Source organism: Barbus barbus (genome assembly GCF_936440315.1).
Source record: "Barbus barbus genome assembly, chromosome: 13".
In the NCBI taxonomy this organism is placed as follows: Eukaryota; Metazoa; Chordata; class Actinopteri; order Cypriniformes; family Cyprinidae; genus Barbus; species Barbus barbus.
In genome coordinates, this window is record NC_136741.1 from 31,290,778 (window position 1) to 31,310,482 (window position 19,705).

The window sequence follows — 19,705 nt, forward strand, 5'->3', positions numbered from 1 at the left end:
CAAAAATGCAAAATAAAAATGATAATATTTAATGTTCAAATGTAGCGTTAGATACTGGGGACATGCTATATTTTCAGTGTTTTTAATAATTTTTTAAAATTATATATTTTAAATTTGCAGTTAGATTAATGTGCTTTGCTTATTAATAAAATATGTTTTATAGTTATTTTTTATGCATGTTTGTACCTATTATGTCCTGGGGACAGAAATGGCACCCTTTCGGTGGAATGGCCCATTTAGTGTGTGACTTTGATTCTGTTTGATACTGGCACTGTGATTGTGTTTATTTCTTACCTGACAGAAACTATTGTGGCGTTCACAGCACAGAGTCGAGTGATTTACAAACGCTGGCGAATCTGTGCGATTGAATCATTTGGAAGAATCGGTTCAAACGAACGATTCGTTCACATCAGCCACTGCAGCCAGCCAAACCCCCGCCGCCGCCTGTGCAGACGATGGAGGAGCGGATCTGATCTCATCGGATCTACCGACAAACATGCTGCTCGATCAAACCCGCTTTCCCCGCAAAATCACCAGAAACACCGACTGATTGATATGTGAACTGAATCAGGTAACGCGGTTTATTCATATGTCTGTGTTGCGTTTGTGTGTCCGGCTCGGACAACTGTCACATGGGCCGCGTTCTAAAACCTAGCGAGCTGCCTACGTAGACAGCACTCTGGGGCCTTATATCATATCCAAGTGTGCTGCCTGCTTACCCAAAGGAGACACGGAAACATGTTAGCTGCCTACAGAATCCATGCATCTTTGTCTGGAATCCAAGTGCGCTATCTAGTAAGCGAGCGTAGTAGATTGAGACACCGCCACAGTCCCGCATTGCGGCCTGCTACAGTATATACAAAGCTCTTTAATACTAACTATTAGATTTAAAGTTTAATCTTTGAAGAAGGGATGATTGACAGCTGTCGTTTGTTTATTTTGAAGCCTTCGTGAGACCGAAATCAGCGCCACAGCTGGGAAAACGTCAAAAACTACTGCAGATATAGTATGTTTCCTGGTTGATTTATACGCAGGGAAGGTAATCTTGTTTTTTTCTCGACTGTTTGAACGTTTAGCTATAAATTAGTGGTTTTAATTCCAGTCAGTCTGTGTTAGCTTAGCTTGCGAGTTGCTAATATACTGTAGCGTTTCGCCCTCTGGGATAAAATGAGTATAATTTGGATATAAATTGTCTAAGGGTGTAAAATGAATATGTAAATATGAATGTGAACGGTTGTGTTAGGATTTAAAGCTTCATTGACTCGTATTCGATCGGTTAGCACAGAGGCTAACAAACACAGCGGCTACGGAAGTCCAATTGAAAACATCTAAACATGTTTAGCAAGATTTTACTATTATTTATCTATTGGTGGTCGTTCAGTAAGAGATTGCTTCTATAGTAACTATTGCTATGAAATAAAAAGTACCATGGTAATATTCTTTGATTTACCTTAGATTAACATGTAAATGCATGGTTATATGGTAATGCATCATGTTTTTTAGACATGAACCATGATATTCTTCTGTGTGTGTGTGTGTGTGTACTTATATATGTGTATATATATGTAAATTAGTAGTTATTACAAAGATAGAAATAAATGCATGTTCTCTCTCTGTGTATATGTGTATATGTGTGTGTGTGTGTGTGTGTGTGTATTTGAGTCTATATTCTGTGTAATAGATAAGCAGTGTTATTCCTGAGGGTTTGAGATCCATTTGGCGTGGCTCCATGTTTAAAGTTTGTGTTCTAATATTAGCAGAGCCATCAGATTGTGTCTAGATTAGAAGAAGGAGAGACTTGTGGAGTTTTTCTATACTTGGTTAGATTGGCCTTATCTGTTTAGTGAGATCAAACTAGCTGATAGTTCCTCATGTCAGATGAGCTCAGGATCAGGTGATGGACACAGAACACAAAACACCGTCCTGCATGGTCTTCTCATCACTTCTGTAAGTGACAGCAGACACTGATGTCTGATAAGAGGAAGCTTGTTATGAAACAGGACGCTTCATTTTATAGCACAGTAATAGCATGTATCGTAATATAGCTTTATTTACTGTAAAAAAAAAAAAATGTGTGTGTGTAATATATTATACACATACTTGTAATATGTACATTTATTTATTTGGTATAAAAATTTAGATAAATTTAAGTTAAATATAAAGAAATTGTGTGCACACAACAGTACAAATTTTTATATAAATAAATACATTAAAAAAGCACAATTATAAAATGTATATTGATTTAATTGGTATAAATTTATATACATTTAGCTCAATTAAATATAAATAAAAAGTGTGTGCGTCCTAAAAATACAAAAATGTATATAAATGTGTTTGTATGTAGGGTTAAAGATTAGTGGGTTTTATATATATAAATATTATGTATTTATTAAATGTGTATATACATAAAAGCATATTAATCGCAAGTAACGTGTCTAATGTTTCTTTTGTAAAATTAATATGTCAAAATATAGGTGAAATAATGTTCCATTGTCAGTCAGTGTAACAGATAAATTTATGTAAAAATTAAACAACATACTGTATGTATCAAGTCAAGTCTGCTTTATTGTCAATTCTTCCACATGTATACTGAAGAAAAATCGAGCATAATAAACTGTATTGCATTTTAATGTCAGACAGGATTTTTGTTATTTGAACTACTCTTACATTCAATGCCATTTTTGTGGGTGTCTTCTTTAAATCATATTAAAAATGTATGATAATTATCATTTTTTTGTTCAGAAAAATAAAATAAACAGGACACATTCTAATGTACAGCTTTAAAATCTGTGTTAAAATTTTATTATTTGATGCTTGAAAACTCCTTATCATCTTTGACCTATGTGTGTGTGTGTGTGTGTGTGTGTGTGTGTGTGTGTGTGTGTGTGTGTGCTATTCTTCCTAAAATAGAGTTAAAAATAAATGCCAAAGATTATTTAAAGGGTTAGTTTACCCAAACATGAAAATTCTGTCATTAATTACTCACTGTCATGTCATTCCAAACCTGTAAGACCTTTGTTCATCTTCAGAACACAAATTAAGATATTTTTGATGAAATCCGAGAGCTCTCTGACCCTCCCATAGACAGCAAGGTCTTATGCGTTCGGAACGACATGAAGGTGAGTATGTAATGACAGAATTTTCATTTTTGGGTGAACTATCCCTTTAAGATTATTTTGTTTACCTGTGGTGTTAAATTGTTTCTCATATCTGACTGTCCCTGTCTCAAACTTCAAAGCTGTGATTGTGCGTCTCTCCTCAGGCCGCAGTCAGATCCAGCAGAAGTCGCGGTCATGTACTCTGAGTGGCGGTCTTTACACCTGGTGGTCCAGAACGATCAGGGCCACCTGAGCGTCTTACACACTTACCCAGCCGGCGTGGGTCGTGACGTGGCCAACGCTGTGGTGCGGCCCCTGGGAAACAGCCTCGGAGGAGCGCCGTCTGAGTGCCTCCTCAAGACTGACAAGGAGGTAAGAAGTGTGTGTGTGTGTGTGTGTGTGTGTGTGTGTGTGTTTCATAACATCTCTCACCTGTGAAGAGTCTTCAGTTCAAACCCGAGGCTGTGCAGGAATTCAAGGTTGACTTACTGGGTGGTATGTTTGAATTAATTCAGACGTCCGACCTGTTAACTGTTAACTTCTGCTGAGCTCAAGAGCAACATCCAGGCTTTTGGGTGGAAAATATTTGGTTTCCTCAGAGCAGTTCATGTGCAGTTTGACTTCTATTTGACATGGTTCAAATTCACTTATTACCAGACCTGCCAAAGACGGGTTCATTTGAGAACGCTTGCAGCCATAAATATTCCTTTTTGACAATGAAACTGCATTTTGCATTATTTTAATTTAAACATATTTATGCATATATATTGTGCATATATTATTTCATTTTAATTACTTCAGCTATTTTTAATGACCTACCTTTATTTCATACCTTTGTCATTAAAAAAAATATATATATGTAAAGCACTTTTATCACTCTATATGAAATGTGCTATATAATAAATTTGCCCTGCCTAAAAATCTTATTTATCTGTTTTTGCATATTAATGAGTTTTTGCATATTTATCGTGTCACTCACGGGATCATATATGCCATATAAACCAAATTATAATTTTGCTTTTCATATTTTATATATAGTGACTTAATTTGAGGAATATTCCATGAAATATGGAGGAAAAAACATTTCAGATGATTACTCTTTGTGCAGGTCATAAATTATTTTGATGATAGATGGTTTATCTTCAATCCCTCATAATTTAGTTTTAGTAGATTACACTTCATACGTATTACATTCCATAAAATTTGAAGCCACTGTTCTTTAAAAGTTGCTATATAAGGACTAATTCATCAAGCATGTAACTTTAGAAGTTGTGGTCTTTTTTTAGCAAAACGGCGACTTCAAAATGTCTCTTTAATTAATGATAATCACTGCTTTTTTAATTTATAAATCCAAAACTGCTGTTCCAAAAACCCATTTGACTGATGTGAATTAGCCTCCGGATTGGCCTACAAATTGACTTTATGAGCTCCATTTGACGTAAACCGTATAATGTTACAGTTCCTAATAAAGTTAGATTTTATTAGGAAGTTAAAGAGCAGCGCTGTTGTTTCCTCAGTCAATTATTTGCATAATTTGGTTAGAAGCAAAACACGCTGCTCAAGTTATGTCTTGATCTAAAATGAGAGACATGCTGTGATATTATTAGTGCAAAGGTTTGAGTCTGTTTTAAGGCTTTGTTGAGTTTGTTCTGTTGTTTGTTTGTGTATCTGGGTGGGTTTCAGTGCTTCTCAAAAACCTTCATTTGCGTGTGTGTGTGTGTGTGTCGCACTGACTTCCATTGCATTGTGCGTGTGGTTCCTGTAGGCTTCTGTGTACTGTGATAAGAGGAGAGGAAATCCTGTCAATTTCCTATCGGCCTCTGATTTTTTTTTTTTTTTTTTTTTCTTCTGACCTCTGATCCGTCTCATTGGCGACCGATGCTGTTTGGAATATAATCGCTCAAAAATGCAGATCCATTGAATGCAGCGCTGTTCTGTTTCCTGCTGACAGAACCAGTGTGTTTCACTGACAAGCGTGCATGAGGGAGTCATCAAACCTCCCTCTCAAGCTCAAGGACTGTTGATCCATCTCAAACCGGTTTAGGTAGTTATTTGTCCATCTAATGCTGTCCATGTCCTCAGGTGAAATGGACCATGGAGGTGCTGTGTTACGGCCTGACGCTCCCGCTGGATGGAGACACGGTTAAGTTGTGTGTGGATGTCTACACTGACTGGATAATGGCCCTGGTGTCTCCACGTGACTCCATACCCCAGCCCATCATCAAAGAGCCCAACCTCTACATCCAAACCATCCTCAAACACTTGCACAATCTTTTCCTGCCCAGGTGTGTTCGGCCTATGTTTTTAATTACACATGATGCACAGAGCACCAAACTGTGCCATGACTGCATTGATGAACACTGCATACTGCACACTTTGTACTGTATAGTACCTACAGTATCATTTTTATTTATTTTTTGATAATAGTATGGGAAACATTGCACAGTATGCAACAATTATTTCAAACATTAGTATGCTTCATCGATGTTGTAACATTTATTTCAATGAGCAGTGTCCACTTAATATCTCATAAAATAAAAAACTATTATTTAGTATGTTTTGTGCAGTTTAATGTAAAAGTGTCTATTGCAGCTCAAATAAAAAACATATTTCACAGATAGATGGATATATATAATTATAACTAAATATGAATATATATATATATATATATATATATATATATATATATATATATTTAAAAAAAAAATATATATATATATATATATATATATTGTGGCGGGAGGAGCAAACGACAGACACAGTGGGCGTGGCGTCAGGCCTCGGAGAGGTTTTTATTAAACAATAAATCAACAAAAGTAGTGTCCAAGGGGAAAAAGTGTCCCAAAATAAACAGGGGGATCTGGTGTCCTCGTCGTGCTGCGGGGCTAGTGAAGGAGGGCAGTGTTCAGGAGGGAAGGGTCCAGTGAAGAGGCGGAGTCCGGTGGCCGCACGCGCTCCCCTCTCGGGTCCGGGAGCGAGTGGCGGCGGCTTCTTCCAACGGCGTCATCCTACTCCTAGGCCCCCGGAGCTTCTGGGGGACTCAACGGCCCAGCATCCTGGCCCGTCAGCCGTCTAAGAAAATTATTTGTATTGTTCTGATAAAATGGCTCTTCTAGAACATTAACAATATTATTTTTGGATTTGTGTATGTGATGATAAGCTTGTGTTCTGTCTAGGAAGTGTAGCACTTCCTGTTTATGCTTTCTGATTTTGAATATTCATGCTTCTTTTTTTCAGACCAGAGCACTTCAGCCTGGTTCACTTTAAATTGTGTCAGCAAGTGCTGTCTGCAGTGCAAAAGTTGGCCCGTGACTCGAACGGCATGGCCAGAGAGACGTGGGAGGTGCTGCTCCTCTTCCTGCTGCGCATCAATGACACGCTGCTGGCCCCGCCCACTGTGGGAGGTGCGTATGTCAGACGGGGACAAACACAGTGATGTTTCCCTCTAAAACAGAGCCAGGTTCTGCATTTAACTAGAACTTACATTGACTGGCAAACAAGGTGCACGCTTTGCATCTAAACAAACTGCATTTTGTGTGCAGTATGCAAATGAACCTGCTTTAATGTAATTGTGTTTCCTGTTTTAAGATAACGAGTGCAAAAATGTGTAAAATTGGCTTTGCTAATTTTTCTGCAATCACAAATTCTATTTTTCTTTTTAATCAACCATGCATTATCAGATTAATATAAATAAATCATATTTTGTACTTTTGTAGCATTTTATTTATTCAGTGAAATGCAGTTGAAATGTCATGTTTTCAAGGTTTCTTACACCAAGATCTGTCCTAGTTTGTTTTTCATGACTATTTTCAACCTTTACAATGTTTTAATTGTTTTCACATGCTAACTTATTAACCAATCATATTTTGACTTTGCAGCTTTACAATACATTTAAAAGCAGCACATTTCTGCTTTTAAACTTTTTTTAGTTGTCTAAAAGTGCCGCATGTTCCCACTGTTTTTGTATAGAAAAATTCTGAGTGTCAAGTCAAAATGAATGGCCCTTATTCCACTAGTGCTGCTGATCGTGCTGATCGTGTAGACGGCAGACTGTCTGAAAAGGTTTGGCTGGTTGTGTCTCCTGCAGGTGGAATAGCCGAGAAGCTGGCAGAGAAGTTGATCAGCGTGCTGTTTGAGGTTTGGTTTCTGGCCTGCACACGCTGCTTCCCCACGCCGCCCTACTGGAAGACAGCCCGAGAGATGCTGGCCAACTGGAGACATCACCCTCCGGTGGTGGAGCAGTGGAGTAAAGTCATCGCTGCGCTCACTTCCAGGTACTGTAGGCCTGCATAATAGCTGCTTTTATTTTCTTTCAATTATTGCATATTTATCCAGGGCACTACAGAATATCATTTCTGCACAATATTGAGCAGCAAATGTTATGGATCAAAGACAAAAAGGGGTTTTCAAGCATCAATGCAAATGTTTAATAAGGCTTTTTTCTTTTTCTTCATACATTAGAATGTCCTATTTAATTTTATTTCATCTGAGCAAAAAACAATGACTATCGTACATTTTTACCGTGAATTACTGAGACGCCTACTAAAATGCCATTCAGTGTAACAATATTTCATATACCAAAAAATCCTGCCAGGCATATTTAGAACAAGATTCATTAGATGACATTAAAAGACTATTTAAGGATCCCAGTGCAGCTTTAAAAATCTAATTTTAAAATATTTACCAATCTTTGCCACTATCCTTCAAACCACTAGGTTTTACCCATTTGTCAACAAGACATGTTTAATCATTTAAAAATAATAATAGTATGATCACTTACTCGTTTATATATTTTAGTAAGTACAGGTCAGAATAAGCATGTTTTTCATTTTTACCTGAATATATCTGTTACACTGAATGACGATGAACATTTATTTTAAACATGTATTTTGATGTATCATTATGTATGGGACGCACTCGTCTAGGTAGTAAATTTATATGCTCAGTCAGAACCGTGGCAAAGTGGGAAAGACGCTTGTTTGTGACACACAATCATTGTGCTTTCAGAAATGCTGGTTCAAATCCTGTACATTAAAGGCTCAAAAGCTAAAATAATAATAATAATAATAATTGCATGTATAACAATTTAATCATACCAATTGAGATTGCCCTATATGCACTCAATTTATAAAAAATGTCCCAAAACAGAAATTGTTTTAAAATAACTTCTTTATTGTGCATTTGAAAAATATGTACTTTTGCACATTCTTAAAGGAACAGTGCACCCAAAAATAAAAATTAAGAATAATTTATTCACCCTCATATCATTACAAACTCATGAGCCTTTGGTTAATGTTTGAAACAAATCAAGATATTTATAATGAAACCAAAAAGTTTAATGTCCCTCCTTTGAAAGTCCAAGTAACCAAAACTTAGAAGATCCAAAAAGGTCATAGAGTTGTAAGTTTAATCACCAGAGAGACTGAAACCAGGGGGCCACACGATGTTGCTATGTAGCCGTTAGTTCAGTTGAATTTACATTTGTTTATGCGTTTGGCCGGTTTGACAGCCTTTATTGAAAGTGACTTATATTGCAATAAGATATGCATTTAATCAGGTCATGCATTCTCTTGGAATTGATTGGCATGGCCTTGGCATTTCTAGCACCATGCTCTACTGGTTGAGCTACAGGAATCTGTAAACAGACAGCTGGTTTTTTTTACTGATGTCGATGCTTTTGTTTGTTTGACCTTCATCTTATTTGTTCTGTTGTCCACACAGGCTGCTGCGGTTCATGTACGGCCCGTCCTTCCCTCTGTTTAAAGTGCCAGAGGAAGACGCCAGCCTCATCCCCGCTGAGATGGACAACGACTGTGTGTCTCAGACGTGGTATCGATTTCTACACATGCTCAGGTCTGCAGTGGAACTGGCTTCATCTGCTTACTATCCAGGTCCGATCATGATTACTTACCTAAGTTGTCTGTTTTTCTCTCTCTCCTTCAGTAATCCTGTGGACCTGAGCAATCCCGTCATAGTGAGTTCCACCCCAAAGTTTCAGGAGCAGTTGTTGGGGGGAAACGGCGTTCCTCACGAGGTCATTCAGCACCCCTGCCTCAAACAGCTGCCTCAGATCTTCTTCAGAGCGATGAGGGGCGTCAGCTGCCTCGTGGATGCTTTCCTCGGTAAGATCTGTGCGCCACATTACAAGGCACTCTTATGAATTGCATTGGTTTATTGGATGCTTACTGTGATATTCCATAAAGTAGCATATAAATACTATGGTAAATGAATGTGGTAATCGTTCAATACCATAGTATGTGCAACAAAGCCTCTACATATACACAGTTTTGTTGTTTTGCACTATATATTAATCTCATATGTAAATTATATTACTCAGCAAACACTTTCAAATAAACTTTAAACAATAAGTCAATCCTGAATCCATTTTGGAGTTGTTATCCAAAGTAAACTTTAAAAACCTTTTTAAATGGCTGTTTCTTAGCATTTCAACTAGGGGTGTGCAATATGACGGTTTTTGATCATGGACGATTAAAATGTCTCCACGATTTTTTTTTAAAGAAATATCGTGCTACAGCGCACGTTCTATCAGCTGCAGTTCTGGCGCCTCCATCTCTATATACAACACAACGCCACATGCATTCACATCAGTGTTAAATCAGCGGTAGCAGGGCTCGCAAAATTTCAGCTATATCATAACTAGTTACCTAGCAGGGGACTACTTTCAGGCGCTACGTCATATCATTGCGCCTGCTGCACTCATGGTACGGCAGCAAAGTTTCTTGCTTATTACGCCGGAATCAGAGTATAGTTCCTAGCCATATTGACCTAGAAAATCACAACTTTTCATTTTACGTCGGTCTTCGTACACGATGTAACTACAGAAGAGACAAGCTTTAAATAGGCAAATTATCAAAACTCTTTGGTCATTGTTGATGACCAAATGCTAATGGTCTAATCCGATTCAATGAGCTATGCTAAACTAAGTTAAAAGTGCTACCGCCAGACCCGGAGATCGGCTGAATGTATTCAAAGACGGTAAAACTCAACTGTTTAACTCTAGGGGAGGTGTAAAATGAGCCTATTTCCAAAAAAAAGTGGAGTGTTCCTTTAATAGGAATCAATCTATATAGTGTTTTATTCTTATATTTGTTCATTCAATTTCTTGAACGCTCCTGCTAAATACACCTATTGTACCTAAAAATAAAGCACTGTTTGTTTTATTTGTATATTATGTGTATTTGTAATGTGTATCTTTGTTCTTATTTTTTAATAACAAAGATAAAATAATGACACAGATTTTTATCTTCACCCACTTTGGCCTAAATATCCGCCATTCTTTTTTTATATTTTGTTACCTTGAAAGGCTTTGTCTTTATAATAGGGAAATTAGTTTGGCTGTAATGCTCAGACAAAATAGTAAAACCAGCATGACAAAGAATCGTGATAAAATCGTGATTTTCTGAAAAAAAAAAAAAAAAGATATTTTTGCCATATCGCCCACTCCTAATTTCAACTTGTTACTTAGCATGGAAATAGTCAAGGAGGCTGACATGATGTTAAAACAGCAGTCATCCAATGATCTCAGATGTTGTTTTAGTGTTTGTAATGTGATTTCTGTTTGAATCTCAGTCGCAGTGATGTATGAACACTGGCTTTGACTGTTTTTCCATTTCTAGGTGTTGCTGTTTGTAAGAAACTCGAGTGTCGTGAAACTCTGCCCTCTTCTGGTACTCGTATAACTGTGCTGTTCTCTTATCATTAGCACTCTTAGCCCTTTTTTACACTGACATGGTGCTGGTAACTGCTCTGCAAGTGCATGATGTTGCTTGTGGTGATCTAGGTCCATTTGATGAACTCCTGAAGACTGGAGTAATGATGCTGAAAATACAGCTTTGATCACAGAAATAAATTACATTTTACAGTAAATTCACATAGAAAACAGCTATTTTAAATTGTAATAATATTTCACAATTTTTAATTTTTTGATCAAATAAATGCAGTCTTGATGAGCAAAAAATGATTCTTTCAAAATCTTAAACTCGTTACATCAAAGCCAGTTTGTGATCATAAAGTAGCTGCATTAATTTACTTAGGTTGTTAAAATATGTTCTCAAAACTAGGAGTAAGACTTGTGAACAACAATTTCAACGTGAGATATCAGGGTGTCCACGGGTCCTTAAAAAGTCTTAAAATGTCTTAAATTCAGATTCAGTAGGTCTTAAAATTTTTTGGTCACATTACCGCTAAAATATATTTTTCAGTCTGACGGACCTAATGACTGTTTACTAATGACCCCCCCCCCTCGCGGTAGTTACTGTTACAATTTATTGATTAATTGTAATAATTTGACATGAAAGATGACGCATACATTTAAAAAGGTTGAAAAAGGTCTTTGTAAAGGTAAATAAAAATATGCAGATTTAAGTATGTAAAAACTGATAGAACACTGAAAATATTGCTTCAGAATAAATAGTTTACACCACCAAAAATCTTGGTGATGCAGTACATTTGTGGGGATATTTTGTATATGGAATATTTTCTGCTGATATGAAAAGTTCACAGTATATCATAGTAATATAATTTATGACAGCGATGATATTTTGTTTTATTTTTACATTAAACACATTAAATATTACTTATATGTATGTACTATAATGTGGATTTTCCATTATAGTTCCATTACATCTTAAATTTCATATAAGGTGGTATTAAAAAGGTCTTAAATTTAACTTGTTCATATCTGCAGAAACCCTGCATGTTTGACTCGGTCGTTATTGTTGAGCATCAGCACCATTTCGATAGAAAAAGGGCAATAAGTCAATCTATAAACTACATTGTGGCTGTTACTTCATTCTGAAAGCAGAGCACAGTCTGGTTTAATGGATTTTTGGTTTAATTATAAGTTCAAGCATGTTCAGGCATTTAGAATCAGAATTTAAACTGAATAGAAAATAAGCTTAATTTGTTTAATTTGTTCATACAGACAATATGAGACGTTTCTGTCTGCTGTTGAATGTGTAGTCAAAATGTGTCCTGAGAATGAATATAGCGAGCTAAATGTCTGGCCTTCCACGGTCTGTGACCAGACTGTCACATCTCGGTTTAGTTAATTGTGATAGTTTTTAATCATAACTGCACATGCTCAGTGGTTTGTTCACAGTAGCCTGACATGTTGTGTCCATATCAATTTCTAACATTTCTTCAGCGGTCTTGTTTTATGTTTCCTCAGGGGTCACAGTGTCTAGGAGCAATATTCGAGACAGACTTCCCTCTATAGGTACACTAAACCTGTCCAAACCCAATCAGTTAGTGACTAACAGTGGGCTTAACTACCCAACACACTGATTCTGGAGGTCATCCTGATTATGGACAGAAATAAACATCATTTCCTAGTTGGAGTTTCTAAAATTGTTCATAATGTACTTTGTAATTCTTCCTTTTTGAGGTTACTGTGTAATCCCATTTTTTTCCCCAGGTGTTGCTGTATCTCGGAACAATTTTCGAGACAGACTCCCATCTTATGGTATTTGATAACGCGCCTCTGACTAATCAAGGGGGAGTTTGATGAGGATTGTAGATTTTGCGAGGTGTTTGGTTCATACTCAAACACTTTTAGATCAAAAATCCCTGTGTGTTGTGCAAATCAATTATCCATCGTTAATTGCCTTGTTTTTGCTCCCATGCAAGAGTAAATCGTTGCCCAGAATGAATGTGAGCATACTTATTGGTTGGTATCCAGTCTGCCTCTGTTCCAGCTGTTCTTTGTTTAGAAACAAAATCAAACTGGCTTTTAAATGGCACTTAGATTTATAGACCTCATGAAATTAAAATGTGACATTTAGCTGCTGTCTGTAGCTTTGGGATCATTTAATTCTAGATTATGCCACAAAACACACGTGTGTGTGTGTAAAATTTTAAAATAAAATAAAAAATGTAATTTTACATTTATATTTATTTATTTATTCATTAAAAAAGCATTTTCTATTATCCTCATGTGCAATTCTCTTTGGATAAAAGCGTCTCCTAAATGATTAAATGTCAAATTTAAAATGTAAAAATCTTTCTTAAAAAAATAAATATATATATATATATATATATATATATATATATATATATATATATATATATATATATATATATATATCATAATTTGTTTGTCCAATTAAATTCTCTCTTAAAGAAAATGTCATCTGTAAATTACAGATCTTCATTGTGCACTTTATTTCTCAGCCATCTAGGAAGTGGATGTCGTTTATGTAATTTGAGTCATAATCAGTCAGTTTGATTTTGACATAAGATAAAGGCTATTGGTTATTTGAAAACAGGCGACCAGGCCTTTGATGTCCTGCTCCAACTTCATGTTTCTTTAATATGGGGTCTTTAATATCCCATCTGTGAGGTGGAGATATACATGATCAAATGGCTCTAAAATATCAGCTTTCCACTTACAAGCAACAATCAATAAACTCTTTCGGTTTAAATGTCTGTGGAGCTTTCTGGACCATAGGATGTTAAGAGGGAGATCGGTTTCCTTTGCCAGCCAATCAGTATGTTCACAGATTTTAGGCAAATAACCAAATTTGAATGCAGGGGTTTCAGGATTTACTGCCAATCAGCAGCTGAGCTGGGATACTGTATGGAAATGCAGCACTGATACTGATGTCTTTGTCTCTAGTGGTTTTGAAATGAAAAGTTTTGAAATGCTGTGAACAGGTGTCCCTCGCCTTATAAGCAAAACTCAGTCATGAGCTCAAAATGAGTCTTAATGTTAAACAGTCGTTGGTTTATTGTACTTTTTATTTATTATCATTCAATGGTATGGTGTCCTTGAGTGTTTTAAAGGCACCTTTAAATAAAATGCATTATTAATGAATTATCAATTAGAACTTAACACACAATACTTTATAGTTATGGGAGAAAATTATTAGAATTAGGATGCAGCATTCTTTCTAACCTTGTCTGCCTTTTTATTAATATCGTTTGCAAAAGAAAAATCTAATTATATAACATTATTGTCCATTCTAGTTAATTTTTTCTCAATCTGTAACTTCAAGAAGAAATGAGTGAAATGAATGCTCGTAATGCGAGGGACATCTGTGTTTGAATTCAAGATTATTGCGTGGATTAAAGGAATAATTCACCCGATAATGAAAATCATTTACTCACCAACATGACGATTCAAACCCATGTGACGTTCCTTTTTCAGTGGAGCACAAAAGGAGATGTTTAGCAGAATGTTTACGCTGCTCTTTTACATACTATAACAGCAGACAGTGATCAGGACTAAAAGCTATGAAGTTGGTCCATGTATCTGTGCACTATATTTAAGTCTTTATTTGTTGGCACCTTCTTAGCTTGTGAGAACCAATGGCATTTGACATTTTTGAAGTGAAAACTTGATGGTGTTCCACAGAAAGAAAGTCATACAGGTTTAGAACAACATGAAGGAGTGTAAATGATGATGAATTTTTATTTTTGGGTGAATAATCCCTTTAAAGTTGGTGAATCTTGCACTACTGACCCAATCAGTACTCGCCATGAAGCATCATGGATATACATGTTCATTTTATGCAACAATGGGTTCAGAATATGTGTTATACAGCCTGTATCAAGATTTGCTTTTTTGTTTAGTGATTGTGTTTCACAGAGCTGAATTGTTTGGCCTTGCCGATGATGCTGAAATGGCAAAATCCAAGAAGCATCTGACGTTTAATTGTCTGATGTCACAACATATGAAAAGCCTCTTTCATTTTGCTTTTTCTCATATTTTAGGGCTGAAATGGATCTGCTGAGATATTGTCCTGCAGTTAAATAAAAGTTAGGCATTTTGGCAGGTGCTTTATGGCTGAACAAGTGTCCAGATGTGATCTCTGATGTGTCGTTGGTTCTAATTCTTTGGTTTTCTTGCTTCTCCACCTGTTTGATTTGTCTCTCAGGTATTTCCCGCCATCGGTCAGACAGTGCTCCGCCCACACCTGTCAATCGGCTCAGTATGCCGACGCCCCCAACAATAACCAACACTACACCCCCTCACAACCGCAGGCACCGCCCCACCGCTGTTGCCAAGACAACCAGCAAAACCTCAACGGTACGACCATAAAAAACAGAAGCTCTGCCTTGCCTTATTCTTTTTGGGGATTCGAACGCTGAGCCCTGAAACCTTATAGTATTTGTTTGAATGGCCAAGGATCATCGATCTCCACCTGAAACTGATCAGGCAGACCAAACCATAAGATGTAGAGACTTGAAACTTGGAGGGATGGTAGTACTCACAGCTAGTAGTGCTACAACGATCAAAAGTACAAAATAGCTCATAACTCCTAAATCGTCGTGGAGCTTGGCCACTTGGTGGCGTTATAAGAGGGAACAAAAACATAAAAATGGCTATAACTACGCAAACGTTTGTCCGATCGACGTGAAAATTGGCATGCAGTGTCATAGTCCAAAGTGCCACAAGTGACTATAAGGACATTTGCATATCTCAAAAAACATGGCTGCCATTGAAGTTTGAGCACCTATTAGTCAAGGTCAACGGAGGTCGATTGGACCAAAACTTGGTGGGCCTGTTTGACAAATGGCTCTAAAGGTCTGTGAGAAATTTGAAAAAAATCGGCCACTGAGAGGCAATATAGCATTTTTCAAGGGCGTAAACAATTGTATATTGCACGCTTTTTCACACATGCACACAATATTCATATCATATGATAGACCTCCTCATTCTGGACAACTTTGCCTCTAGAACCACTGCTGTCAAGCAAATCATTTGTTAAACGATTGAGAAGTTGTAAAAAACTGAGAAGTTGAAAAAAAAAACACTGCAGTACAATTCTCTGGACTGTCTAGGTCAATAATTGTCAAAATAAAAAAAAGTTGAACTTTACCCTTTAGTTCAAGTTCAACCTATGCTCGGATTGGAGGAGTTCGCAAATAAATAATGTCAAATATTTAAAGAGCAATTTGATCAGTGGTCCTACAGGCAAAGTTGTTCAAGTTCAACCTATGCTCGGATTGGAGGAGCATATAGGTAGCTATAACATGGTCATTTAGAAAAGGGGTATGTCCAAATATACCCAAAAGCCTATAAATCCTAAACACAAACTCAAACCTTTATGAAACTAGGTGAGAACATGTGACAGATGATTCTAAACAAGCATGCAAAGTTTCACAGAGATCGGACCATAGGTGGCGTTATAACAGTTAAAATGGCTTCAAAAACAATATTTTTCTATGGTAAATGACCTCAAATTGCAAAAAATTTTAATATATTCCTGCATACACTAGATCTTCATGTAGTACGATCAATCTCCTCGTTCTGAACAACTTTGCCTGTAGGACCACTGATCAAATTGCTCTTTAAATATTTGACATTATTTATTTGCGAACTCCTCCGATCCGAGCATAGGTGGTGCTATAACAGTCATAAATGTTAAAAATCATATTTCTGTGGTAAATTTACATGGATTTGCCAAAAATGATTTTTTTCAATCATTGATTTAGGTGGTTACAGGCTTGCTAAATAATACGTAATGTCTTTTTTCATATGTGCTTAAGTCCCTTAAAGCGCTCAAACCCTGATAGTCGCTGCTTGCAGCTGTATTTTTGTTTATTATCCTGTTTCACTCAAATGCTTCACATTAATTCGCAATATTCATTGTTGACTTCTAAAAACCCATGTAATTTACTCTCCACTCCACAGACTGGTCAGACCAAAGTGTCGCACCAGCCGTCATCCACATCCCCGCTCTCCAGCCCAAACCAGACGAGCTCCGAGCCGCGGCCGCTTCCGGCCCCGACCCGGCCGAAGGTCAACAGTGTGCTCAATTTGTTTGGCCAGTGGCTGTTTGACGCTGCGCTGGTTCACTGTAAACTCCACTCCGGCCTGAGCAGAGACAGCAGCATGACCGGTAAGACCGTGATACGTGTTATAATCAGTACTACGCTCACCCTGTTTTCATTTGTTTTTCATTTCTCTACTTATTTTACTTGGTGAGGGTGTTTTATTTTCTTTTCTTTTATAAAATATTCCTACCTGCAAGATTGTACAACATTCAGGGATCGTCTCCAGTGTTGTTACACTAGTGTAGATGCTGTGAAAAAATCAGTCAGAATTTTGAGATCTTGCAAATCTAGAGAGGTTTAATGTTAATGTATTTTAATATTTGTACATGAACATCCTGACCTGATTTGCCACACATAGAGAGCTTAAATTGCATTTATTATTCAGTTTAATAACAGCAAATTATATTCCTGTAGCTCAAACAGTGGAGCATGGCATAAACAACACCAAGGTCTGTCCATTGATAAATTTGTCAATGGATTTTGAAACTGGTGCAAGCACTTGTATTAAAGGAATAGATCACCCCAAAAATGAAAATGTGCTTACCTTCAGGTCAACCAAGATGTAGATGAGTTTGTTTCTTCATCAGATTTGGAGGAATGTAGCACTGCATCAGTGTCTCAGCAATGGATGCTCTGCAGTGAATGGGTGCCGTCACAATAATCCACACCACTCCAGTCCATCAGTTAACATCTGGAGAAGACAAAAGCTGAAACAAATCCATCATTAAGACCTTTTTAACTTCAAACCTTTGCTTTTAGTTAAAATACGAGTCCATAATCCATAAAAACACTTCCTTCAGTGAAAAAGTGGTCTGGTCTGAATCAGGAGAGAAATCTGCACAGATCAAGCAGCGTTTACAAACCAAAACAGCTCTAAACAAATATGTGGCTGGACTTTAATATGAGAGACAACAGGAGATGCACTTTATTATATCAATATTATAGATTATTGACCAATGTTTTAGCCAGAAGTAATGGTTTGAAGTTAAAAATGTGTAAATGATGGATTTGTTTCTTACAAACACGCAGCTTTTCACTTCTCCAGATGTTAACTGATGGACTGGAGTGGTGTGGATTATTGTGATGTTTTTATCAGCTGTTTGGACTCTCATTCTGACGGCACCCATTCACTGCAGAGCATCCATTGCTGAGCAAGTGATTGAATGTTTTCAGAAAATGTTCATTTTTATTGTTAATTATTCCTTTAACTGGACATGATAGTCATCAGGCAAATATGAAATTGGTCAATCAGATTTGTTTTTACACTTGTATGTTAAGAGAAAGTAGATTTATATTAACATTCAGCTTTCTAACATGGTTAGTTTCCACCTGGACAGTATTTATGTATCACACTGTTGAGAATCTAGTCAATCTAGTCTTATTTTCTATGTAATGAATGGGTTGAAATCATTCTGTGAAGTTGTTAATAGCATTGCGTACATCTTTTCTTCACTTGCATTGTTTTTGTTCAGTTTTCAATTTTGCATGATGGGTAACTGAAACTCTTTATAATGGTCTCCCTGTGTCTTTAAAAGCACAGAAGCAGAACGAAACGTCTGAATAGTTTACTGAACTCTACTGCTGTTCTTTGATTTGTTTCCATTTTATCTCTGTTATCTTGCAGCAACATTTTTCCAAATTCTTCTTTCTTATAAATCTTGTAAGTAGGAACACAAGCTTTACCAGTTGCAGTTATTTGGTTCATTTCAGTTTGTTTACTTCAATCATTTTGGTTTTCTTTCGTTGACACTGTCACTCGTCCATTGTTGCAGTACTTGTTTTCTTGGGGCAAGAGACTTGCGCATAAACTGCTTGAGTTAAAGGTCCGGGGAGTGTTTTGACTGCTGCCCAAATCTCATTGGCTCAACTGCAACAAATATTCAGGATCCTGAGGTGGGCCGATGTTTTCCGAGCATCACGTGACCCGAGAATGTTTGTTGCGCTTGATCCGTCTCCTTGATTCAACTTACCCGCCATCATTAAAACCAGTTCCTACCCATACCATCTCCTGAAGGACCTCTACTAACTGATCTTCTCCAAAGAAACACACCAACCAATCTTATTTTGAGTTTTTGCCCAGCGTTTATTTGGCAGCTTTTGTTTTTTCTGTTAGCGTTTGATTAATTTCCTCAGTTTTCATTGGTTCTTTTTATGTTTTTGTATGGATATTTCTGCATGTCGTGGTTGTTGGTGCAGTTTGTTTCAGCCATATTGTGCCTTATTGTCTTAATTTAGGATGCTGGACTATAGAAATTGGCCTTTAATCAACGTCTGTCTGACATGAAATCCAACTGACATGCTCTGATAACAGGGAGACTGACCAGGAGATGTTGAACAGCGTGTTCTGTTCTCGCTCACAAACATTTGCGTGATCCGAAAAAGATGGTTTCCTCCAAATAGATACAAACGTGCTGCTGAAGCAAAAGACCCATTAGATTAGCTCTCGCTTCCTACCGCAAATGAAATTATGCAGATATCCTGTCAAACACATGTAATAAACTCTTGTGGAAGGATACATCTTCTGTAACGTGAATATTTATAACTACAAATGATGAATAATATTTAATAACGGTTAAATGCAGTGACTTTTTCACTTTCATAGGTTTCACTTAGTATTTAAATCACAAGTTTGGAATAATTAAGATTTAAAAAATATTTTTAAGCAGCAAATCAGCATATTATTATGATTTCTGAAGGATCATGTGACACTGAAGACTGGAGTAATGATGCTTTGATCACAGAAATAAATTACATTTTAACATGTATTCTTATATTCTAATAATATTTCATAATTTTTTACTGTATTT

The 19,705-nt window shown here is 36.7% G+C and overlaps 1 protein-coding gene across 2 annotated transcripts in view; it reads left to right on the plus strand.

Moving 5' to 3' along the window:
- Positions 1 to 438: 438 nt before the first annotated feature.
- LOC306879330 (ral GTPase-activating protein subunit beta-like) overlaps positions 439 to 19,705 on the plus strand; it is a 41,234-nt gene continuing 21,967 nt past the window's right edge. For both annotated transcript variants that reach the window (XM_079432173.1, XM_079432174.1), the window contains exons 1-9: positions 439 to 571; positions 3,263 to 3,470; positions 5,181 to 5,383; positions 6,336 to 6,502; positions 7,186 to 7,372; positions 8,820 to 8,951; positions 9,042 to 9,220; positions 14,996 to 15,147; positions 16,756 to 16,963. In XM_079432173.1, the coding sequence (XP_079288299.1) occupies positions 3,294 to 3,470; positions 5,181 to 5,383; positions 6,336 to 6,502; positions 7,186 to 7,372; positions 8,820 to 8,951; positions 9,042 to 9,220; positions 14,996 to 15,147; positions 16,756 to 16,963 (1,405 nt within the window). In that variant the 5' untranslated portion in view covers positions 439 to 571; positions 3,263 to 3,293. The remainder of the gene's footprint in view (positions 572 to 3,262; positions 3,471 to 5,180; positions 5,384 to 6,335; positions 6,503 to 7,185; positions 7,373 to 8,819; positions 8,952 to 9,041; positions 9,221 to 14,995; positions 15,148 to 16,755; positions 16,964 to 19,705) is intronic.